The sequence below is a fragment of the Arvicola amphibius genome, chromosome 3 (assembly GCF_903992535.2).
Source record: "Arvicola amphibius chromosome 3, mArvAmp1.2, whole genome shotgun sequence".
Classification (NCBI taxonomy): Eukaryota; Metazoa; Chordata; class Mammalia; order Rodentia; family Cricetidae; genus Arvicola; species Arvicola amphibius.
Window position 1 is genome coordinate 15,264,670 of NC_052049.1, and position 26,853 is coordinate 15,291,522.

The following is a 26,853-nucleotide window of genomic DNA, read 5'->3' on the forward strand; positions in this document are numbered from 1 at the left end:
TGCACTTCAGCAGGTGGTTTACTTAGCTTGTTGTTTCTGTTTTGCATGCCTGCTGCTCAAGTGTGCTGCTGCTGGGTTGCTTTGAAGCAGTTCCCGGTTAAACGCAGCTAGTAGTTGAATGCAGTTCTACTTTGGCTGGCTCATGTGGAACATACAGACACTACTTGTGCAGATATGTATGCTAACTTTCAAAGCTTGTGTGTTTTCAGAGCAAAACAACTAGCCACTAAAAAATTAAAATAAATAAATAAATAAATAAATAAATAAATAAATAAATAAAGGGCAGCTCTGGTGGTCCAGACTTTCAGAGTGCCACTACTGCAGTTTCCTCGGATCTTTGTATTCAAAACAACTTCAAGGTTGCTAGCTGAAATGGTCTTGCCTCCAGAATCAAATATTTTTCTGTAGTCAAAAAATTGAAAGAAAACACAGTAATATGCATAATCCAGACTCTCTGTGTATATTTTGTTTTTATGAGGCTGATTTCTCTTACTCTATTTTTATATTACAAGTTTAATATTTATTTTATTATTTTTACTACTTTAATCTATGACTGTCTGTACTCTTTTATATTATAACTATCTATATTCCTCCTTTTCTTTATCTCAATCCTATGTACATTTTTTAAACACACTGTGACCTGTTCAGAGGTTTATTTCTGTATAAATCTGTCTTTATTTCATATCTGTAATTATTTTCTGATCAGGAGTGCTTTTTTAATTGCTAAATGGTGTGTCTTGAACTAAGGCTACTCTGCCTTTTGGCTCTGCCCAGTCCAACATGGCAGAGGCATGTTTACTGCCTCTGCAAACTGTGCACACTGCCCCTGTTTCAAGTATGCGTTGGGTCTATATCTTGTCATGAAGCAAGTTGTAGCACTCTACTCATACACTCTATTTAAATGCTTGGTCTCCTAAAACAGACAAGTTTCGTGCTGGCAGCATGTCTGAGGAAGCTGTCATTTCAAAACTGTGTGTTTTTTGTTTTTTTTTTTTTTTTTTTGTTCTATTATGGTTGTTGTTGTTACTGCTCAATCAGAAAGATCTCTCTTAAAGGAGCTGTGTTAAACTCTGTTTTTGTTCTGTGTGTATCTAGAATTCCTTCTTAAACTCTCTCAGGTTTTAAGTGTATTTAGTTGGCACATATGAGGAGGAAGATTGTTAGTTTATTTCTAGCTGCTCAGCCCTGAAATAATCACGCAGAAACTATATTATTTACAATACTCTTTGACCAATAGCACAAGCATATTTCTAGCTAACTCTTATATTCTAAACCAACCCATCTCCATTAATCTGTGTATCACCATGTGACTGTGGTTTACCAAGTAAAGTTCCATCCCCATGTCTGTCTCTGGTGGGGCTACCTGGCATCTCCTTGACTCTCCACCTTCATTCTCACAGCATTCAATTTAGTTTTCTCTGTCTAGCTTTGCTCTGCAGTACACAAAGGAAAAAGACTGCCAAACTTTGCTGAGACAAGGTAAGGCAGTCCTTCAATAATTATGCTTTACAGAAAAGTCTGTCAGATATTGTAGGCTTGTTGGCTGAAGATAGGTGCCCCAGTGTTGAAGAGGAACCTTAGGTGACTGTCCAAGAAGCCTAGTGTCTTTGTCATTTCTTTAGTTTTGGAAGTTTCATGCTCTGCACTTCCTATTTACTCAGGTAATATTATAACATTTTCAGGTCTCTGATAGAGTTATAAATGATATTGTTATAGGTATAGTTTTCCTTGTTACTAAATTCAGAAAAACAATAACTTACTTAAGGGATGTAAAGTTTATAAGGTTGAGGATCAAAAATAACCTAAATCACCTAAGAAAATTATTTAAGGCATAAAAAGATAAATTTGGATTGGTAATAGTAGTTGGGATGTAAATAACACTAAGATGAGTCACTATGATGAGTTAGATGATGGAGTATTTTCTCTGAACTTGCCAAATGCAAATGGACTGGATATTGTAAATGTAGTTCTTACTTGATAATTGTTCTTATTATTATTCAGTGATAGTCTATCTATACTATATCCATTTTATTGTTTCTAAAACCTTTTTTATAGCACTTTTATAACAGTGCTATATTATTCATACTTATAGATGAATGCATTGTTCAACAATCATCTTCTTCTTGCAGTGGATAATTACCACAGAGACCCACAACTGGACTGTAAGTTAAAGCAAACTACCCTGAAGTGTTCAGTCCCAAATTTGGACGCCTTTATCACATCCTTCCTCTCAAGGTTTAGGGATCCATGTGAAATAATGAGAGTAAGTGTTGGGAGCAGTGAGACTCCAGATCCTGAATTTCTTGTAATCCCCTGATCTGAGTGCCTACAGCTGCTCTGAGCATGAGACCTCAGGAGTTCCTGATGGCAGGAGAGTGGTTTCTAGTGGGTTTGGCTGGGGCGTGGCTATCTCTATATAATCTGCCCATAAACAAAATAAAGGGGGCATTCTTGGGGAATTCAAGGATGACCCGTGCCTCTGTCTCCCTGTCTGTGTGTGTCTGTGTATTTTAACCTCCAGGCCCCTTGCCCCAAGCTAGGTAACTGGGTAAAAGAGCACCTAACACAGACACAGGGGCGAAGGGCGCGGCAATTGGAGGTCCCACCCGAGATATCGGCAATTGGAGTTCTCCACCTAGATTTCGGCAAATAAGGACTGTAAAAGCCAGAGGTTTAGGTGATTTTAGAGAAACAGCATTTCCAGACACAATGAGAATGATACACTATGAACTTAAAGAGACACGGACAACTTTCATATGACCTGCAGAAGTTTGAGACAAAAAAATTAAAAAATGTCAGAGGATGTTGGAGAATAAGTAGGAAGACCTTGGTCTTAACATAGAGTAGGGAACCCCGATGGCTCCTTGGCCTGGAGAGGGAGGGAGGGGGGGTATGGGTGGAGGGGAGGGGAGGGAAGGAGGAGGAGAACGGGAGGAGATGGAAATTTTTAAATATAAAAAAAAAGAAATCAGCCTAGTATTTTCCAGCAATAAAGAGATTTTTGAAAACCATAAGAGAAAATAAAAAGTAGTAATGGAATATAAAAAAAGAAGCAATTTGCTAAAGATTGCAGGGGAAATCAGTGTTCTTTGAGTGACATTGCTTACATCAACCAAACGGAAGGACAGGCTTTTTGTTCATGAATAATTTTTCAACACTCATTGGACTCTATGCTTGTAGAGCCTTTTTTAAGTGACAGAACTTGAAGTGAAATAGGTAGGGATGAAGAGAGGATATTGAAGGAGTTGAGGTATATTAAAAACATTATAAAAATATTTGTGAAATTCTTAATAAGTAAGTTATCAAAAAATTAAAACATAACAAATTTCATTTAATGGTTCTTTAAAATATCATGTAAAAGCAAATAATGATCAAAGGGGGGAAAGGAGACCTGTACTTGTTCTTTATATTTGCAGTAGTTTAATTTTATTTATCTGATTTCTTTAAATTTATGTTAGTCTTACTTGTGAACTTGAACAAAAAGAAAAACTCCTACTACTTTGATAAATTTTAAGCAAGAAGCCCCATCATCAAATTATGCATTATAGCTAAATATAGCATAATGAAAATAAGACAATATCATAATTTGCTTTAAAAACCTTTAGGAAGGTCCTGTAATGTTGTATACTGAATTTACATTTCTCAGAAGTAATTTAATAGTGGCTAACCTGAACAAAAGCAGAATGAGCAGCTATGATTAATTTTGTTCCAAACCCATCCCTGACTCCTTATGCATAGAAATTATGACAGGGATGGTTTTAAGACAGCTAAATATGAAGAGAGACACTCATCTCCAGTGTAATCATCTGGTACCTAACAATTGTTTAAGTAATGATAAAACACAGTCCATAAATCTTGTTTCATAATTGAAAAGTCCTAAAATCAGTCATAGAGATTCAGTCATTGATATTCCAATAGACTATTCCATATGACTAAGGCGAGGGAGAAGAGGGTACAGGCTTGGATGCACATTTAAAATGCAAACTTTCTGCAGTCCAGAAAAAAAGTAAATGAAACCACTTGATCCCCAGATGCATAATCATCAGATATTAAGGAAGGCACATTAATGTAATTCACTGTGCTGTTCATGGTCTTAAAGAATTAAGAGCACATTCATAAAGTACAAATTTGTCTCCAAGGAGCTGGATCAAGAGGCAATTTCCTTGGGTCAAAGTAGAAACACTTTGTCTTTGAGCATGTATCCCTGGCAGATTGGATATAACAGAAGATTTTATCAGATCAAACTTCTTTTCAAACAATTCATAGAGTCATTAGGATAACTTTGAATTTTGAAATGTTAAATGCATTGTATTTTCATTAATACATTAATTTCCTTGAAATCTCTACTTCACTTTCTTACTATTTTCTTCACTTCCATACTTAGTCTTTGTAATATTAACTTTGTATAATTTTCAATGAACCGTTATTATCTTTCCTTTTTATAATACACAGCGATTAAATTCAACTTTACATAATAAATTTTATTTAGATATCTGTTTATGTTACAAGTACACCATCTCTTTATATATTTGTGGTTTTTTATAATTATATTTTTATTTTTTATGTTATCATTATAGAAAATAATGGCTTCCTTATAACACACACACACACACACACATATGCCACATACTTTGAGTTGGCTATTCTTGTTATTTATTTTTATCTGTTCACAGTCATTGGTTAAAAATGTTTATTAATAGATAATACCTAAATATCTGAATATATTGGATATGTTATAGAACTAGCAATATTGTCAATTGAGTATGCAACATACCAGGGAATCTTGGTCAACAAGCATTCCAAATGAAATAAAATAAAATGAAAGAAATTACATAACAAAAAGAAACTAGAGAAAACATCTGCTCTTAGATTATTAAAATATTGAGGTTTTCCCAAATGGCAATATGGCTCTTGTGCTGAGCTGAAGTAGTCCAGGAAAACAAGGAAGTGTTATGCTCAGAATTCCTTAGAGTTGTTGGTTAACTTTATATTTTCCGTGAAAAACACAAGTACGATTTGTCACAAGTCCAACTACCCTCCAGAAATCTCAATTTGATATGTATAAATAAGAAGCCCATATACAATTCTTTGTACCTATCTGAACATTTAATTTATAATGTGTTTAATACCTCTTTTTTAAATTTAAAGTAGAAAATTTTGCTTATATTCAAAGAATATATACCAACACGAATATCACATGCTTTTTGAAATTTGATAAACACTCTTCTGCTATATCTGTCTTTGTTCTCTAAGCATCTATATTTATATGATAAAATATTGATAGATAGGAAGATAGATAGATAGATAGATAGATAGATAGATAGATAGATGATAGATAGGTAGATAGGTGACAGATAAATAGATGATAGATAGGTAGATAGGAGATAGATAGATAGATAGATAGATAGATAGATAGATAGATAGGTAGGTAGATAGATAGATGGATGGATAGATAGATGATAGATAGGTAGATAGATAGATAGATAGATAGATGATAGAGATAGATAGATAGATAGATAGATAGATAGATAGATAGATAGATAGATAGATAGATAGATAGATAGATAGATGATAGCCTGACAGATGACAGGCAAATGGGAATAATAGAGAAGAACAACCATCACAAAGTTAGTAGTGGTACCTAAAGACATATTTTTAAGAATTTATTCTCATATAGCGTACTATAATATCTTAATATAATAAATCACCTGTTATCCAAATATTTCAAAATCCAGGACCACTTTAATTCTCACTTCCCTACATTCCTCCAGATTTTTCATACTAATTATTTTTTATATGCTAACTGAAAAATTTTTATTTAAGGGCTTCCTTGGAAGGACTTATTAATTATTCCATAATGTAATGAAAGAATTAACTACTAATCTTATAATACAGAATTCTTCTAATAATATAGGTCTATGTGTGTGTGTGTTCGTATGGATATTGTTTTGACTTAAAAATATAGTTAATGATTTTTTTAAATTCATGCTAATATTTCCAAGTTATACAAAGTAAGATAAACAGCATTGCCACTTAAAACCCCCTTTTTTTTTCTCGAAGTACATTGTACTATTATTTCTTCTCTATCTAGAACATCAAAACTTTTTCTGGGATTACTTTCTAATAAGACTTGTTTCCATCTGATTGCTCTTCTAAATCTCTTGCCATCATAACACTGCATCAGAAAGGTGTCTCTGTATCAGAAAACTCCCAAGACATCCAGCCTGCACTGTGCACAGTAAAACTAGAAATTGACATGAACTATCTTCAGCTGGTTTCTCAAGTGACAGAGAAAACGCATTCTGGGTTGTTTGATAAGAGTCACATACAGAGTGTAAAGCTCTTTTATAGGAAATCCGTGTGACTTGTCCATAACTACTAAGCTACTTCTACCTTTGGATTGTGTGCATAATGTACATTGTACAGTTAGGACATTGTAGAAAAAGCAAAAAAGAGCCTCTAAGACACATAAGACGTTAGGAATACAACTAAGTATCACACTTATGGTTCAAGTTCTAATCTGTTAGAGAACATTACCTATACTTTCAAAATATTATAGAGACTAAAAGTTAAGTTAAACTCTAACTATGGCTTGGCTATAGTGTTGCAATATTCAAGACATAATTTAAAATTTATTTAAGAGGATCAGATGTCTCAATTAAAATGCTTGTTATTGCCAAGCAAGCATGAGGCACCGAGTTTATATCCCCTGCACCCACATAGGAAACCAGTTGTGCCAATACATTTCCATAATCCAGATGCTGTGGAGAAACAGTGGGAAGATTGACAACAGGCCAGCTAATCAGGTTGCCTATAGATATCTGTCTAAAAAATATGGGAGTGAGAGACTGAAGACTATTCACCATGTTTACCTATGTCCTCCACATGCTTACACATGTATGCACGTACATGTACACATAGGAACACTTACACACACTAAATAAATTTCCACTAAGTTACAATATTTTATTTACCAAATTTTATTATATGCAAAATAGGACTTTGCAAATTTATGCTGATGCTAAAATGTTACAACAAATTTCTGCTCTGCTTTTATTAATTATTTTGAGTCAGGGTCTCTATTAGAGCTGGATAAACTTAAACTCAAAATGTATCCAATGCTGGACTTGAACTTATAATTTTCCTGGCTTCCATGTCTAAGTGCTAGAACTACAGATATTCATTGTCCATACCCAGGTTTAATTAAAGTTATTAATAATGATGATATCACTGTATTTCAATAATTATTTTCTAACAATATTATCATGCTAGTAGATTTATGATTTGAAGACAGGGGAGATATATTTAAACAAGAATTGATTTTACACATTTTATTCTAGTAAGTATACAAAGAATACAAGATATCTTCTTTTTAGGTTCATTTCTGGTTACAGTGCAATGCATATCTTAGCACTGTACTGTGAGTTAAGAATTACTGTACGGTTTTCAGTGGTATTTGATAGTTAACTCCATCACTGAATAGTGTCAATGACAACCAAGTTCAGGTCTGAATGAATTATACATTTAAATATAAGAAGATATTATGAGTCCAAGTAACTAACAAATTAGCTAACAAATAGTTAAGAATGGTGCATATTCCATTTATATGTATTCTTAGTGGTGAGGAAATAATGGAAGTTCCTAGAGCAAAATAAATTTTAACTTGTGAACAAGAATTACTTCCTGCAAATAGGATGTCTTTATCAGTATACAGAAAAATTATTGAATAGGACTCAGAGCAACTGATAGAAATTTCATGTGTCTACTCACCCACAGGAGACATTTCTGGAACACTAGCGACATAAGGTCCATCCAAAAACTTTGGCTCATTATCATTAATATCCTGCACTTTAATGATGAACTCGGATTCAGGCTCCAAGGGTTTTCTTGTTTCTATGTCCACTGCCTGAGCACGAAGTGTGTAGAAAGGCTTTTCTTCTCTGTCCAGACTTCTTATTGCATGAATGTCTCCTGTAGTTTCATCAATTGTAAAAACGGTCCCAGCACCATCTCCAGAGAGCGTGTATTTAACAGTGCCCTCTCCTTTGTCCAAGTCAGAATGCAGCTGAGAAAGAGATATAGAGACACTGAGATGATTATATGCAGTGCAATTTATTTAACCAGAGAAGTTTAAAAACTACTTTATAGACTTTCATATTATAACTACAACTTCTTGATTATAGAAATTAAAAAAGTGGATGATTAGATAGTTGAAAAGTTGAGAGCTTGTTATATAACAGAGGACCCAATTTCAACCTCTAGAACTCTTGCAGTGCCATATATGGTAGACAGCATTGTCTATAATCTTAGCATTGCTACTGCAAGATGGAAGACAGAAACGGGAGAAACTCTAAGAGTGTAGAAGCAAATTATAATTCTATACAAGACAGAGAAGAAGATTCACTGTTATAAATAATATGGAATGTGAGATAAACACTCAAAGTTGTCCTCTGACCTCCACACAAACTATGGTTTCACATGCCTACACCGATTCATTTCCATATGCCCAGAAATATTTTGAAAAAATGAAATAAGTTTTAAATGCCCAAAAGTTTTATTTTAATGCACTAGCTACATGTGTACCTATATTTACTGACATTTTTTTACATTTCAAAGTTTAAAAATATTGCATAATCAATCTTATTTCTGGATACTTCACAAATATCAGAAATTTAACAGTCCTTAGTACACCAACACGCATAAATATAGCTCTTTTGGCAATTTTTTTTGTAATTAAACATGTTTTCAAGAATAACATTCATAAAGTGGAATAAAACACATCTTAAGTATAGGTATTGTTTCATTTAAGATGATCACTGTTTAAAGAAATATTAACTGAAAAATTACAAGTCAGAAACTCTCAAAAGACAGGAAGATAGAATCCAAGGACTGAGTCCAGCAAGATGGGAGGTAAAAAGAAATTATTGAAATGTGTCCTAAAGGGAAGGGTGAGTTCTTTCAGTGCTATCTCATTTTCAGAATGTTCAAGTCAGTTGTCCAAGACTAGGTAGTTGGTTGGGAAAACCAATAAATATTCTTTCAGAAAAGCAGATTATTTACATCTACCTTTCTATATTTATATGTGTAAAAAATAACACATTATTTATATTCTAGAAATACTGTGATTCAGTTAGTTTATTTTGATATTCAATACATATTAATGTTAATATATTATATCATAGAATTAGTTACACATTAAGGCCAATCAAAGAGAGACTCAAACAAGAATATATTTGTCATTATGATACATTGACTCATTATGGTTCGATGTGGAGTTCAAGAGTAATTGGAGGATGAATGTAGTCTGGGAAATCTATAAGCCATCTCAGGAAAAATGAATACATCAAATATTGTCTAAATGAAATATTATGTTACATATAAATTTGTTGATAATATTATACACGATATAAATAGAATGTATTAAAAATTTAAATATAATATTTAATAATTTTATTTTAGTTTTTATTTATATGTCATGTATAGATACATACATTTGGGTACACTAGCTTCAGAGGCCTAGAAGAGGGCATTTGGTCACATGAAACTTGAGTCAAAAATGCTTGGGAGCTGCCCTTTGTGGGTGATAGGAATCAAACTAGAGTCCTCTGCAAGAGCAGCCAGCATTGTTAACCTCTGAACATTTTTTGAGCCTCCAAAACATATGTTCTTATAAATTATGTTGTTTTTATTCAAACATTACTCAAAATACTGTAAACAGCTCCTTTGAGAATAGATATTTGGTTTAATTATCCAAGTTTACTTTTGAGAGTCTATTTTAATCAGCACATCACTTAACGGAGAGCATGTTATACTTTGATAGTCCCTGTAATCATTTTTGCCTTGACCTTAAAATCTATATACATGCACTATTCTACTATAAAATATTTTGTTGTGAAGACTCTGCTTTTACTAATGTTTTAACATGAAAGAGGGCTTTGAAATTATTTTCAATTATATGTTCATTCTTTTATACTTAGTTTTCTGTGAATTGGCAGTAAAACATATCACTGAAAAATGTAATTAAAAATGTAATCTCTGATTATATCTTTAAATGTCAAATTGAGCATTTCATATTAGTTTCAGTATAATAATACTATTCATAATGTAATTAAGATGAATTCACTCATGTTATAAATTTGTATTCATATCTAAATTCCATCTTAAATATATTTGGTTTTGAATGTAATTATATGAATTTATGAATGATTGAGAGAAATACTTAAAGAAATAAGAAAAAGTCAGACTCTGTTTTGGATTATTCTTTGAAAGTTTTTAATGTGTTTTATTTCAGCATAAGGCAAATTTCTGGGAATGATGGGATGAAGGTTTTTTCCATCCAATTTTTATACTGCTGTAAAGCATGGGGAATTTGAAACATAAAATCAAGCTGTAGAGAAATGTTCTTTAAACTTATGAATTTCAAATCACAATTGTCAACCACACTATTAAAGATATTCAGTGGAGTGGGTATTACTTTCACTTTCAAATTTATGTTAAGGTATAAGACAGGCAGTGGCTCAATGCAATAGGGATGGTTTTATGAGCAATAACCAGTTTGCAATGGCTTAAAGAATACGTGCAGATATTTTGGGAACTGAGTGAAAATCTTAATTGAGTTTTCACAGTGTGGTTCAAGTAAAGTTACCCCCCCAAAATCCATATCATTTGATTAAAGTTAAAACTGTTTTCTTTTCAAGCTGACTTAAGAATAAAAAAAGCAGATGTGCTGTCATTTTATCAAAAATCCAAATTAAATCCAGTTGCTGCTATTCCCTCCTCTAACATCTATTGTTAACCTTCTAATTCAATAATCTAGTCTTACTGATACTAAAAAGTCAGAAGATATACATTAAAAATGCTAAAACTGTTAGCTAAAATAAATTGATAAATCCTCATCTCGTTTTAGTGGTTAATCACATGATGGGGTCGTTTAAAAATATTTATTATTATTTTAGTTATACGAAGGTTTTGTCTGTATATATGTATGTGTATCACATATGCTTCTGGTTTCCAGGGATGCAGAGTCTACTGCAACTGAGGTTATAGTCACAGAGTTGTGATCCTTAAGTGGGTTCTGGAGATTGAAGCCAGGCCTTTTGCAAGAGCCCTGAGCAATGTGATATCTTGAGCAATCTCTCCAGGTTCTGCACACCAAAGTATAGAAGAAAGAGATTATAGGCACATACAGGTTGCTTAGACAAGAGCTACCAATACTGTTTTAGTCCTGATTGACTGTGGCATTTGGGTGACCAGAACCAGTTATTGGTTTACCTAGTATCAAATTACCCAGTATTTAACTAACCTACATATATAAAAATTAATGACAATTTATGTTGGATATTGTAAAATCTTACTTAGTGAAAACATAACATAATTTTAATGTAAAATTATACAAGATAAATCTTGACTTTTTAACCTGATTACAACTTTTTAAAACATATCGTCTCATTTTATAAAGACTATTGTCTCACTCTTTTGTCCTGGCTGACCGAGAACTCCCTTTGCACACCAGGCTAGTCTCAAAGTCACATAGACCCACCAATATCCACCTCCCAAGTGCTGAGATTATGTCAGAATATATTATTATGTCAATCTAACTCTTTATATTTTCATTATGTAAATATAGAAAACAAAGATGGTAAAAACAAACCAATCCTGCCTGCAAATATAATCATATACCCATTTCTCTGCATCTGTATTAGATTTAAAAATAGTAGCCATTTTCCAATTGCTAAAGCCATAATATCTTCTCATAACATTTGAGATTTTCAAAATCATGCTTTTAGAGCCTGCATTATATTCATATATTGAAATAGACTTAGTTAAAGGACAGTGTCAATTTTCTCATGAATTATAAGTTGAAAGTGTGTATGAGGGATGTCTTTGGGTGACATCTGTTGGGTTCCAGCCTCCACAGGTTCATACATTCCAAGGTAAGGTCATATGGATTAGGAAAATCAGTCAGACAAAAGATACACAAAAGAAATAGAGACACAGGATTAGATTAGGGAGGTCAACACAGTGAATACTGAATTTGCCTGTATTTATTTTCCCTATGCTTTATATACCCAAGTTCAAAAGGGGGGATGAAGGCAAGACTGTTTTACCATGATGTAAACAAGGAACAAACAAAGTAATTAACTCTTCAATACCCGAAAGATCAAGTAACTGTATCCTGAGTTATGTATTCTTTTGTTTAGGCAGGACATACAGCAACCATACCTTATGCCAAATATCCTGTAGACAGCCATTCCATGGGTCAAACCTATTATCATAACCTTGAAGGAGCAAGAATAGCCCTGATCGCTCTGACCTTTGGTCAGGTAGGAACAGATTCACTTATATGAAACCTGGCAGAGGGATTATTCTTTTGTGTGTTTTGTTGTGCTTATTTCCTTAAAATAAAATGTAACTATGAGGATAGAAAATGTGATTTTTTTAAGAATCTTAAGAAGTGTTGTAACTTCAATGTTTCCAGCAATTGGTGTCAATAAATAAAATTGTTTTCTCCAGTTTTCTGGTGGTGGAGTTGAGGCTCAGTTTATGCCATGTAGTTAATTTTATGTCTCATTTCCATAAGAACTAAGAATGTCATTCCTTCTCTTTGAATAGTGTTAATTGTTAAAAATATAATACTATATCACTTTATTTAGTTGTCTGAAACTGCAAACAAAAGTTATTAGTTATATAAAAATAACCGCTATGTCTGTGTCTTATCCCAAGTATTAAAAATAAGGTTTATCTGAGTGGGTGCTACACATTCGCTGACTGATGCCACCAACTCCAATAGGATCATCCTTTAGCATTTGACACTTAAAATAAAATCCACCCCTCCAGAAAGAGTACCATAAATGATGGATGTAGAAATAGTCACTGTCCAGATAAGTTTTTCTGTGAAGGCGATGGCGTTATTTTCTGATGTGTTCCAAGTCATCTCAGATGGTGCGTGAAAATGAGATGCCAAGAGAGGCTTAAAAAAGATGCTGAGGCCTAGCTTCAGTGTGGAAACAAATCTTGAATTTCAGTGCTTAAAAGTTTGAGAAAGCTAATCTAAAGTTAAATGTTTGCCAGCCACTCTCTGTTCGTAGTTTGGAAATGCTGCATTAAAAGGCAGTTAGTTCATATTTTCTGTGAGTTGAAAAGTGCACATCAAATGGGAAAAGCCTGTGTATAAATATGCCGAGCACTGATTTTTATGTTCATTTGCCATTTGCCAGGGTATGTTCAACGAGCATACAGAGAACATGGAGGTAGCTGGGAGTAAAAATAACTGATTTTGGCAATATAGTTGTTCCTAATAAAAATGAAAGAAAATTTTATCATTATTGTTTCAGGAGCAAACATTTTGATTTATACATGAATGTACCAGATAAACATGCTATGGGGATGTCATCAAACTATCAGTTTGTTGCTAAATACAACAATGTTCTGAAAAATTGTTTCTTTTTTATATTGTGTACATGATTACGGTGTGCTTGTGTATGAGCTCATGCATGACATGGTACTTAGCTAGAGATGAGAGGACAGCTTCAGATGTTAGGACATTTGAATCAAAGACTCTTTCTTGTTTACAGCTGGGTAGGTCAGGCCAGCAATCCCAGATCAGCAGGCATGTTCCCATCTCAGTCTCCCAGCTTCCTTGAGTGTGGCACACACTCTCTTAGTGTGGATGTGGGTTCTTGTTTTTTAAGACCCGGGCTCTCAAGATTGCACAGACAGTGCTTAACATACTTGGGCTTCTCACCAGATCAAAACATCTTTCTGTCTATGTTCCCAAAGTCCTAGAAGTAGGCACACTTGCTGGAGGGAGATGGAGAAAAATGGGTGCTGCTCTTAGGAGGCAAACAGAGCAGCTGTCTTGAGAAGAGTGAACAACAGAAAATTGAAGCAAATCATTTTCGAGGAATTTTATCTAAACTGATTTTAATATGCTTTCTTCTTTAAAATGTTTAAAACAATAATTAATTTTTTGAAGTGGATCTTGATCAGAAAATCACTTCTGGTTTCCAAATCCATTTCAGTAATTTCTGTCTTAATTTCCAAAACAACAGTTTCCCTCTTTGTTCAGTTTCTGTGCCTGTACTTGTACATTCTTTTCATCTAGAATCCATATGGTCAAGGTTATATTTCATCCACGTTCCCTAAATTATATACATTTACTTACTGTGTGAATTTTCGTATATATATTTGGCTTACAATTTATTGTATAAATTTCTATACATATATATGTATATTATATATATGTAAATATATAGGATTCATTGTTAAAATGTCTTATTACTGGGGTGATTTGAATAAGAATTAACATGACAGGTTCATTTATTTCAATGTTTAATCTTCAGAAAATGGCACTATTTGTAAGGATTAGAAGTATTATGAAGGGTGATCTTCTTAGAGGAACTTGCCTAAAAGTGAGATGATCTTTCGGGGTTCCTGATTCCTGAAAGAGTCTGTGAGACATTCTGCAGGACACAGCAGATACTGACTAAACTGCCTTCGAAATTTCCTGCTTCATGGAAATGTCTCTGGATACTATGGGCCTGTAGGCCAAAGATGGATGCCCCAATGATAGAGAGGAACTTTGGGTGACTGTCCAGGCAGTGAGATGTCTCTGTGATTTCTAGAGATTTGTAAGTTGCTTACTTCTCATTTACTTAGGTAATATTACATCCTTCTGGAGTCTTTGATGGAGTTGAAGAATAGATAGATAGTTATAGTTTTCCTTTGTTATGATAAAAGATAAAATAGATATAAATATTGTAACCGTAATTCTTACTTGATAACTGTTTTGTTATATGTAATTTTACTATGTTTAAGTGAAAGCCTTTTTGTTTAAACAGAAAAAGGGGAAATGATGGAGGCCTCTCATTGGCTAATAAAGAAACTGGCCAGCCCTTAGGTGGGTGGAGTAGACAGAACAGGAAGAAGGAAGTGAGGTAGATGGCTCAGTAGATGCCACGCCTCTTCTAAGTGAGATAGACCACCATGCCTCTCCTCAGGGAGAGACATGCAACGAAGTTCCAGCCCAAGATGGACGTATGCTGAATCTTTCCCGGTAAGACACCGCTCGTGGTGTTACACAGATTATTAGATATGGGTTAGTCAAGATGTGAGTAAGAGGCTGAAAATAATGGGCCAGGCAGTATTTAAAAGAATACAGTTTCCATGTAATTATTTTGGGTGTAAAGATAACCATGCGGGAGCCGGGTGGGACAAAAAGCAGCCCTGTCCACAGCTCATCACTACAGAGCACTTTAACATCAGACATAAAGATACAAAATTTGGGGTTTGTCCTGCTGGTTTTTGGTTTTGCTTTGATTTGGTATTGTCTCCCTAAGTTCCCATTTCTCCCTCTTGGAATGATAGTTAAATTCTGTTACATTATATGCTGAAGAATATGTAATCTAATTTTTTATTTTGAGTTTACAGAAAGTTATAGTCAAGAAATCACCTAGAGTCTCAAAGTAGACTTGAACTTTTGAGGCTTAAATAATGTTGAGACTTTGGTAGACTTTGGGGACTTTTATTATTATTCTCTCAATTTTTCCTGGTTTTTCAATAAAGGATTTTTCTGTAGCTTTGCAGCCTGTCCTGGAACTAGCTCTTGTAGACTTGTCTGGTATTGAACTCATATTTTTCCCAAACCACAGCTTCCTTTTCCTTCTCTCTTCTCTCTTTCCTCCATTTCTTCTCAAACCCTAGATCCACTCTTCTTCTGTTTCCCTTCAAGAAGGGTAGGGCTCCCAGGGATATCAACCAAACATGATATAGCTAGTGGTACATTTATACAATGGAGATTATTGAAGATGAACTGAATATATTTGTACATAATGAAATCACTACAAGCCTCCATGGGTCACTAAATCTAATGTGGTGGTTTGAATAAGAATTTAATCCACGTATTTATATATTTGAATGTTTACTCACCAGGGAGGTGCACTATTGAAAGGATTAGAAGGTGGGCCTTATTGTAGTAACTGTCTCCTGTCCCTCCCTCCCTGCATGATATGGCATAAAAACTGGCATGGTGATCAGTGAATTGTAATTGAAGACCCAGACATAAACACACACACATCTGTCTATGGACAACTGATGTTGCTAAATAAGCCAGAGATATACAATAGGAAAAAGAAAGTATCTTTACAAAAATGGTGCTGGTCTAACAGGATGTCTGCAACTAGAAGAATACAAATAGATTTATATTCATCACTCTGCACACAACTCAAGTTCAAGTGGATCAAAGATGTCAACATTACACCAGAAACACTGAACCTGAAAGAAAAGAATGTAGGGGTAGCCATAAACATATCAGCACAGGAGACAACTTCCTAAACAAAACATTACTGGTTTTGACACTAAGATGGACAATAAATGAGACCCCATAAAACTGAGAAGCTTCTGAAAGCAAAGGAAGCTGTCAATAGGACAAAATTGCAGCCTACAGAATGGGAAAAGATTTTCACCAACATAAAAACCAAGAGAGGCCTAATATCTAAAGAAAAAAAAACTAGGCATTAACAAACCAAATGATCAAAATTTTAAAAATAGGGCACATAACTAAACAGAATTCTCAATAGAGAAATATTAAATGTATCAAATGACTTGAGAAACACTTAAGGGAAAGTTCAACATCCTTAGCCATCAGGAAAATGCAAATCAAATCTACTTTGACATTCCATCTTATACCTATCAGAATGGCTAGTTCAATAACATAAGTGACAGATAATACTGGTTAGGAGGATATGGAGCAAGGGTAACACTCCTCTGTTGCTGGTGGGAATGTAAACTTCTAGAGTTACTATGGAAATCAATGTGAGAGTTTCTCAGAAATTTTGAAATTGATCTATCTCAACACCCAGCTATAACACTCTTGGTCTTATACCTAAAGGATGCTCAGTCATCCTTTATCATGCATCACAAGGATACTTGCTCACTTACATTCACAGTGGCTTTATTAATAACATCCAAAGTCAGTTGCAACTCTTGAGGAGCACCAAGGTCCTCCCTCCTGTACCTGGACTGAACAAGGTATTCTTCCTTAGGGAATGTTTTACAAACAGCTAGAGATAAATACTGTTTTCATTTCTAGTGGATTCACAAACTGCTAAAGCCACACAAATGTTACCCATATTCTGAGAGTCTAGTTCAGTTTTGTGCAGGTTCCCCAGTTATCAGTAAAGAATCAGTGAGCTCCCACTAGCTCAGGTCAGCTGCTTCTGTGGGTTTCCACATCATGGTCTTGACCACTTTGCTCATATCACTCCCCCATTTCTATAAACGACTCCAGGAGTTTAGCTCTGTGATTAGCTGTGGATCTCTGCATCTGCTTCCAACAGGTACTGGATAAAGGTTTTATGGTGAAAATTAAGATAGTCATCAATCTGATTAGAGGGAAAGGGCCTTTTAGGTACGCCCTCTGTTATTGCTTAGGGTCTTAGGTGGGGTCATCTAAGTGGATTCCTGGGAATTTCCCAAGTGCCTGATTTCTTGTTAACCCCATAATGGTTCTCTATTTCAAGGTAATTCTTTCCTTTCTCTCCCTCTCTGTCCTTCATGCAACTCAGTTGAGATTTAAAGCGGTATATTATTAGCCTTATTCATATGCCTGATACCCACAGATAAACTATTTCAAATGGACAGAAGAATAATTATTAAAATATCCTGGGTTGGGATTTTTTAAATTAGATACAAAAAGACTTTCTATATTTTTTCTTGGTAAGTTTGGAGATTATAAAATGTGTCTTTCATTGAAGTTGAATCATAATGTCTCAAAAGCATCATGACGATCAATATTTTATCTATCAAAAAAGCAATTAGAATGTGTTTAAGATATAGTTGGCAGAAACAAGAAGACCAGATTGATGATATTCCATAATCCTGCCCAAGTAAAACCTTCACACAAATATTTATATTCAACAGCCTTGACTACACAAAAAATACTTCCATTCCATGACTCTCTACTCTGCTGGGAGGACTCACCCGTTGCTAACTTGCTGTTAGTGATCTGAACTAACAGCACTATGCTTCACAATGTTTGGAATTTCTTTTAACAGCCCAGGGTGAAGTAAAAGCTCCCATGCCTAGAGACCAAACTCAGAGCTATTTTTCATTTGGAAATGTTTCACCTTATATCCAAGAAAATAGAGATCTGTTTCAAAAGCCCGCTTTCCCCCACAAGACATACTAATGAAGATTAAAGAAGATGAAGGCAAGTTATATTGCTCTGAACACCAAAAAGTAATGTTCAAAGATGTGTTGTGCACCGTGCTGCTGAAAACACACACACACACTTCTACCCAGTGTTCCCTTAATTATTTGCTTCTCCTTGAATAGTGAATGCATGATTTCATTGTCATTTTATTTTGTATATTTATATATTGCTCTAAATTTCTACAAAAGTTGGAGAGGTCACTGGATTGATGAAATAGTTTAAAAGTGAAAATTTAGAAGAGAATTAATGTAATTTCCCTTTTACATTCATAAAGTTACAAAAACATCTTTACTAAGTTGAAGTTTAGGTGATTAAACAGTTAATAATATTCAAACTTTTTACCAAATATAAAGAAACTGCCTTGGCCTGTTGATAGGGCAGAACTAGGTAGGTTGGGCAAGACAGAACTGAATGCTGGAAGAAAGAAGGACAGAGTCAGAGAGATGCCATGGATCCTCTGCCCAAGAGAGACCCTGGTTTGAATCTTTGCTGGTAAGCCACTGTCATGTGGCAATATAGAAATTAATAGAAATGGGTTAAATTATTGTAAGAGTTAGCCAATAAGAATTTAGAGATAATGGGCCAAGCAGTGATTTAATTAATACAGTTTCTGTGTGATTATCTTGGGTGTAAGCTCGCCGGGTGGCCAGGAAGAACAGTGGCTCACCCCTCCCCGCAACATATTTATGAGCTAAATTATAAAACTTACTATTTTACTTCAGTATAATTTTATAGTATTACTACTAATTGATGTTTAATCATGTTTGTAGCCTCTAAACTAGTCATTTTAAATGTTTAAAATTGCATTTATTTTTATTTATTTGGGTTGTCCACAAGGTGCACATTTGGAAGTTAGAAGATAAATTCAGGGAGTTACTCTGCTTCAACTAAGTAGGGACTGGGGTTCAAACACAGGTTCTCAAAGTTGGTTTGATGGAAGTACCTTGAGACACTGAGTCATATTGCTGACACTTAGTCTTTAACAAGTGTGTGATGGCTACATATGATTTATTTTATTTTTAGGTTATTCATATGCTATCAAGACAAATAAGGTAATAAAATCTTTTAAATTAAATTGTAAACCTTATTCTCCAATAGTATGCATGAGAACTAGATTCTTTGCTTGTACATTTGGTGGTGCTATTACTATTTATTATAAATTATAAATAAAGAATTTGAATTGCCTTAACACTTATCATCCTTATATTGTCATTGTCGTTTGTGTCTGAAACTTATTTCTTCTTCCATTTTTAATTTTAAACTCTAGAAACAACCCAGCTCTATTTGGTAGCATAAAAAACATTATTTTACAAAATCAAATAATGATGATATGGTCAATATGGGTGACATTCCAAAAATAAAACCCTTGAATCTTATGCTGCTGGAAAACATATAATTTATTAACAAATCAATATATGTTGGAAGTAATTTGAAGATAATTTGGAAGCATTGAGATAACTTAACTGTTATATAGATCAAGTGAGTAATACCTCAAGGAAGTAGGTCCGTGTCATTTCCTATCTGTTGACCAATTCCTTGCAAAATATTAAAATTTCTTTTCTCATAAGAGTAAAGGAAGATGATTTTGTGGTTCTGAGAGTCATTTGATGGAGATGAAGGAAGCACAGTGTGAGATGCTGTTGTCCAGAGCATCATCTGGTGGAGAGGCAGGATGTACAAAGTGAGCATCTAGGTCTTTGCTCAGAACTGAGACTTTTGACCATCTTCTTTTACTTTTGATCTCACTCAAGATGGCAGGATTATTTCTGTTTAATTTTATTTATCATTTGTGTGTGTGTGCCTGTGTGTCATGTGTGTGTTTGAACGTGACAGGATAACCTTATGGGATAGGTTCTATACTCGCATTTTCAAATGTGTCCTTGTGATTGACTTCAGTCATCATGTTTGTGCAGTAAGTCCTTTTACCCACTGAGACAAAGGCAGGAAACTTTGATCTTTGTTTCGACATAATGAGTTCTTACAAGTGCTGCTCAGTGGGTATAAATATCTACTTGTTGTAAGTTACCTCAATTAAATTTTGAATGGTAGGATGAAGCCTGCCTGCTTGCCTACCTACTTATTTTGTTTCTGTGCTTCTTTCTCCCTTGCCTTTCTTTCTTTATCTATTCTGCTGTGCTATAAAGTGAACTCACTATTTCATATGTAAGGAACAGACACTCTGCAAACTAAGTTTTATCCCAAACGATGACTTTTTTCTTAAGTGTACTGAAAAGTAAAATAAATTCAGAAGGTGTGTACAGCACAGAGAAAGATGTGTGCAGTTCTGTGAGCTATGTGAAACCGGGAGCAGGGTTTTGGTTTGTTTTTCATGGAGGCCTAGCCATCCTTCACAGTGCATTGCAATCAGCACTCCCTGAGTTGACATACCAATTAAAGGAGGTTAAAAATTTGCTTGCACAAAATTCCTTGCAACAAACAGCATAAATAATATTGGAAGGAAGTTAGATGCAATTGTACTTCACTAAAGAATAGATCCAAAATTGGTTTTCATCACAGCTGCTATATTTGTTTCTGGAGAAGCAAATCCAATGTACAGGGAAACATCAACATTTATGTCTAAGAAAGAATAAGACTCTCTCTCCATCCCAATACAGCCCCAGAACAGGTTATTTGGTTATATGTTCATGATTTTTTAATATTCGATATGCCATTGGTAGATCAAGAAATATCAAACACAGCTTAGAGAAGAAAGGTGGTTGGATATTACCAAGATTTCTAAAGCCCCAAGATATCTGAAGATTAAAAGTGTTGACTTAGAGAAATGGGAAAGATGCTGACATATTATTGAGAGAAACAATAAAATATCATTAGGAAGCAGATAAAAAGATAAAAATGAAAAGAACAAGGAGAAAGAAAGGGATGGGGATGGAAAGAGTATGGGATGGGAAAGGAGGGAGAAAAGGTAAAAACAAAGGAGAAAGGATTAGAAGAGAAGAGGCAAGGAAGGATGGAGGACAGAGAGAGGAGAGAGAAAAAGAGCACAAGAGAACTAAAGAAGTTAATTATGTAAGGAGACATAATGTTCTAAAAATGAAAATAAGTAACATACATAACACTCAAGTAAATATCAAAAACAATTAAGTTGGTTCCTTCCTTACAATACTTCAACATGCTCAAAAATTCTGGCCTTAAGGCAGTTTGTCTGATTATTATTAAAGTTACTGGGTTCTGTAGGATCAGCAGACTTTCCTTGTTTGAATGATTCACTTATTCTATGTTAATGAGTATTTTTCTGTATATAAGGATGTGTATCATGTTCTTATAGGGTGCTCTCAGGGGCCAGAAAAGTATCTTGGATCCCCTGGAACAGGATTTAATGATAGTTATGCATCACCATGTGAGTGCTGGAAACTTGTCTTGGATCCTCTATAAGAGCAGCTGTTGCTGTTAACATCTGAGTGGCCTCTTCATCTCCAGCTTTCCCCATTTTTATATCCACATTTCTCAGCTCTTTCCAGTAGGTGTACATCCCAACAAGCAGGGAGGACATTAACCACCTTGCTGAAGGTATAAATTCTTTCCCAGAATCAAGGTCCCAGGCTGGAAAGGACAGCACCCGAATCTTATTGAGTTTACATTTGTGATTTTCAAGTCATTTCATTGTAGAATTGTAGATATAGTATTTCAATATTCTACAACCCATAATGTTGCTAATACCTGTTAGGACTGCAAGAATACCAAACAACAAACTGTGGCACTCTTTTGGTATCTTATTATTTAGGAAGTAGAAGAAAAAGGATCAAGAGTTGAAGGCTAGCTATTTTACCTTGTATGTTTGAAATCAATGTGTGCTCCCAATAGCCTGTCTTACAAAACAAACAAAAACATTTTAGAAGAAATTAAGTTAGTTCAAAGATGTATTCCATTTATACTATTTTAAAATTTAAGACACTTATCCGGGTTATTTTTTAAAGATTGATTTATTTTATTTTCATCTCTGTGTGCTTGAGTGCAACACACACACACACACACACACACACACACACACACACACACAGGTGTACCATGTGAACTTCTGGCACCTGAAGAGTTCAAACACAAAAGATAATCAGATTCCCTGGACCTAGAGTTAAAGTATGTTTGAAGTTGCCTTGGAACTGCTAGAGTCCAAAGTCCGGGACACTGCAAGATCCATTGTTACCATTGAGCCATCTCTCCACACAGGTTCTTCCTGATTTAACACATTTCTAAGTCATTTGTTTCAAATGTATATATTTCTGTCAACATTTGAAGTTGGGATTTTGTTTTCAATTGGAAAACAGAACCAGCATGATTGTGCCACACCTAACAACTTGTATTTTCAGCTGATTAAATATTGCAGATATAAGTTCTTAAGTCAGGTGCTTAGTAATGTTTTAATATATTTAGAAAATTGAAAAGCACTTCTAAAATGTGCTTATTAGTTAGCAAATCTAAATTGTGCTTGCTTTCTTTGTTTTATTGTGTAATGCATTAAATGATCTAAAATCCATGGTCATACATAGTAAATATTTGGAGATTAAAATCCTTAATCCCTCATTTATTTGATGTTACTCTAAACTAATAATTCTTAGGAGATTTCATTTTTATATTTTTGGAAGATACAGGAAATTGTTATTAATTGGGCTTCATAACATTTTTTCTTTTTTGACTCCTAAATATGTCAAATTTAACAATATTTGTATTTGTGTATGCTAATTTATATTAATTGTTAGAACTCTTAATTGGGTTCAAAGTCATTTATAGAAATCCCTGCCAAGATCTTACCTTTAGCTTGTCAATTTTATGTTGGCTTTATAAGTTTTAAACTACCTTTATACTCACAGTAATCCTATTAGTGGCACTGTGACTCCTATCATCCTAGTTTGGTAGATGTGAGAATTAGGGTCCAAGCTGCTGACTTGGCTCAGGACCCACAAGCAGCAGGAAGCAGAGCAAGGACTCCAATCAGAACACCTAATCCCCTGTGTTTCTGATGAGCACTTGAGCCAAATCAGCTTGCATTTAATTAAGTGACTTAATGCCTTGTGTTTCTTAAAAATTTTAGAGTTGTTAGGTTTGAGAAGGAAAAATAACTTAAAAAGAAAGAAAAACTAAACCTCAACAGGCCAGAATCCTTGGTCAGAAACCTGGCAACAGACAAATTACCCATGATTGTGATTTGTATGCTTGACATAGGCTTATTTAGAAAGATTTTACTACAATTGTAGCATCCCATCTAGATTGGTATTACTGTGAAGGAACAGTAAAAATAGTTTCATTCAAAAGCACTTTGGGCTGTCTATTGTAATTGTGCTATTAAACGCAGACTAGAGAATATGAATTACTTGTTTACAAGAAGCCGGGGATCCTGTTGTGAATTACAGGCATACTAGAACAAAAGTCATTAATTCGAAACACTCTCCTTAAAACGAAAATCACCACTAAAAATTTAAGAATGCTGTTTTTTTGTAATTAAAAGCAGATCCTGTATATATCCTATTTAAAATACAATGTGATATTATCCTCTAATGTAGAAACTATCGTTACACAGTACACATTTATACCATGGGTTTTGACGTTAAGTTAGGAATAATTATTTTGCATCTAGGAAAAGTGTGTTATGCTTACATTTATTATTATATTATCAATAACAGCTATTCAAATAAATGATTTTTTCTATGGTTATCATTGCTTAAAGTATCTGTTCTGAAAAATAAATTCCACTTAGACACATTATAAAACAAGTAAGCCAATTAGATATGTACTGATGAAGATGTCACCTTTCTCACAATAATTCAGTTACTCAAGGAGACACGTGTGTGGAGATCTAAGTTGATGTAAGCATACATGCCCTATGTGCAAGGGACAAATTATTAAAAATAGTATTTATGTTTTCCTGCTAGCATAGTCACTTTTTTTGCAAAAGAAATAAAAGAGCAAGTATAGATACATGTTATAAAACCGTGTTCTAAAGAATAAATTGAAAATACCTGCTTACTGCCAAGGGTAATGTGAAGGTGACCCATTTTCTGTGCTTCTTATACTGTGGGGATTGCTTTTGTATGTTAAAGCAGAAATTCACTTCTCTGAGGTCTTTTTATTTCCTTCAGCATTCTATAGTAACTACTTAACATTGAATTTGAAAGTATAATATCAATTCAGACATGTAAACCTAAGAACGTCAATAGCTTGCTCCTATCTTTCAGTATAGAGGTTTTCTGAAAAATTAGTTCTTAAGAGTTCATTACTCTCCCACTTAATTCCTCTATTGGTATCATAAATATTATCTAATTTGCATCATAATTTTTACATTACACATTCATTTTTTTCAGTAGCAGAAATGAGTAATCTTGGTGTAATACTGTAATGTGTTAATGAACACTAGTTCCAGCAACCAGCAACTACTGTGTGTAAGAATTGTATTAAGTTGAGTATTGTCTCTAAACACAGGTCAGCTGAAGGGCTTTTCTAACACTTTCATTATAAACATATTAAAGAAGGTATTATTCTTACTGTTTCCTTATTTCCCACTAGGCTTACCAGAAACCTTCAAAAGCACATATCTCCACTTTTACTTTAATATGAAAAAAAAGAGAGAGAAGCAATCCAAAAGTAAATCTTCCACTGATAGTATAGCTGCTTCTGAGAAAATGTATACTATGGAATACCTGAATGCCAAAAAATATTTTAAGCATATGAGATGATGATTATTAACTTCACAAGCAAGGTTATGAAAACAATTCTTTACTTTGTCATTGATTGAAGTCCAGACAGTTAATACATCTCAACATTTTATTGCATTTGAAGGATAATTTCTCTGCTGTTGATGCTATCCAGTGAGTTCAGAGATCCAAAGATTTGTGCTTGTTTAATCTGTAACTTACGTTCCTATAGCTGATACTTGATATTAAATCCACAGGTATATAATTTTTAATACTTTAAAACATATGTTTAGCTCCTACTGCTCTTCCATGACATTTTACTCTGTCAGTCATTGCCGATTAAAGTAAGTTAATCACCGAATTTATAAGACTTATTAGGTACTTATCATAATTCACTGTGTAATTTTAGGATGTAAAGCTAAATCATTCTCATTACAGAACTAATCCAAATCTAGATTTCGGTTTTTGTATGGATGGACCACAACATATGGGGAAGTAGGCAGGATTCTAAAATGTTCCCCAAGATCTTATCCTAATTGTTGGTATATAAGTCCATTATGCTTAAATATTATACTTGCCTTTGAAGTAAAGAGTTTATTATTTGGATCTCAAATAAGCCTGTGAAATCTTTTTCCTGCCAGATATAAAATAAGGACTTTAGAGAAATATGTTGTAGCTGCAAAGATGAACAGTTCGCGTATGAGTTGCAGATGCAGAGGTACTGGGACTACTATGATTTGAAGGCAGATCCAGCTCACCACTGGCAGCTAAAGAGACCTCCACTTAAAATCATCAAAGAAACAAATTACTGAATGTACATGGAAATGGTTTATTTTTTCTAAGACCCTAAAGATACTCATCAGGAAGGATGATTATTTGGAATAATGGTACTCAGAGAAGACTGACATGTCTACCTAGACTGAATTGAGTTAATAAATGAGTGCTGTTTTGGGTATTGAATTGGGGCTGGAGAAATGGCTTAGGAGTTGGGAGCACTGGCTTTTCTTCTAAAGGACCCCAATTCAATTCCCAGTATCCGCATGAAGCCACAACTCTTCTTAACTACAGTTTTAGGGGATCCAGAACAACAGATATGCACATGGTGCAGATATATGTCCATGCCAGCAAAATATCAATACACATAAAATAAAACAAATAAATTGTTTAAATGTGTGAGAATTTATAAGTTAGAAATAACTTACCATCATCTATGAGAATATACATAAATCTTATCTAGTATTACCTCAACATAAAACTAATTCATGTGTTTATATTAAAGGGCAGTTTTAAATATTTGCTTATGAACAATTTTTTTCAATTAATTATAAAATTAATTTTCTGTCCTAACTAGGGCTTCTATCACTGTAATGAGACACCATGGCCACAGTAACCCTTATAAAGGAAAGCATTTAAATGAGGTGGTGACTTATGGCTTCATAGGTTTAGTGTGTTATCATCATGGCTGCTTGCATGGTAACCTGCAGGGAGATATAATGCTGGAGAAGGAGCTGCTACATCTGGATATGCGGGCATCAGAAAGTAGACTTGGTGTCACACTGAATGAAGCTTGAGAGAAGAGATCACAGTAACAGTTCCTCCACCAAGGCCATGCATACTTTAACAAAGCCATACTTCCTTAGAATGTCACTGCTTCTGAAGTCGTTGTCGTTCAAACCATCACAGTCTCTTCATAAGTTCTCCTGATTTCTACCTTGTCTGTGGTTTACGGGTAAACAGACCATCTTCAGAATCTCTAAAACAGTCATTTTCCTAACTACTATGTTTCGAGGCTTTGGCCACAGTGTGGACAAGTGTCTCAGTTTTAAAAATGGAAGTTTGCATTGCCTACTGAAAGAAGTATTACCTTTCTATTAAACTGACCCTGCTTCACTATGCACTTTTGACAACTTTGGATGTGGGCTCCATTGAGTTTGAGACACAAAGAAGAAAGATATGAGATGAGCAATGAGAAGAGAAAGCTTTGACTACACTATCCTT

General features: G+C 34.3%; 1 protein-coding gene across 2 annotated transcripts in view; it reads right to left on the reverse strand.

The window, feature by feature from the left end:
* The window catches only part of Cdh12 (cadherin 12), a 240,259-nt gene that overhangs the window by 159,259 nt on the left and 54,147 nt on the right, over positions 1 to 26,853 (reverse strand). For both annotated transcript variants that reach the window (XM_038322062.1, XM_038322061.1), the window contains exon 2: positions 7,771 to 8,065. In XM_038322062.1, coding sequence (XP_038177990.1) covers positions 7,771 to 8,065 — 295 coding nt within the window. The remainder of the gene's footprint in view (positions 1 to 7,770; positions 8,066 to 26,853) is intronic.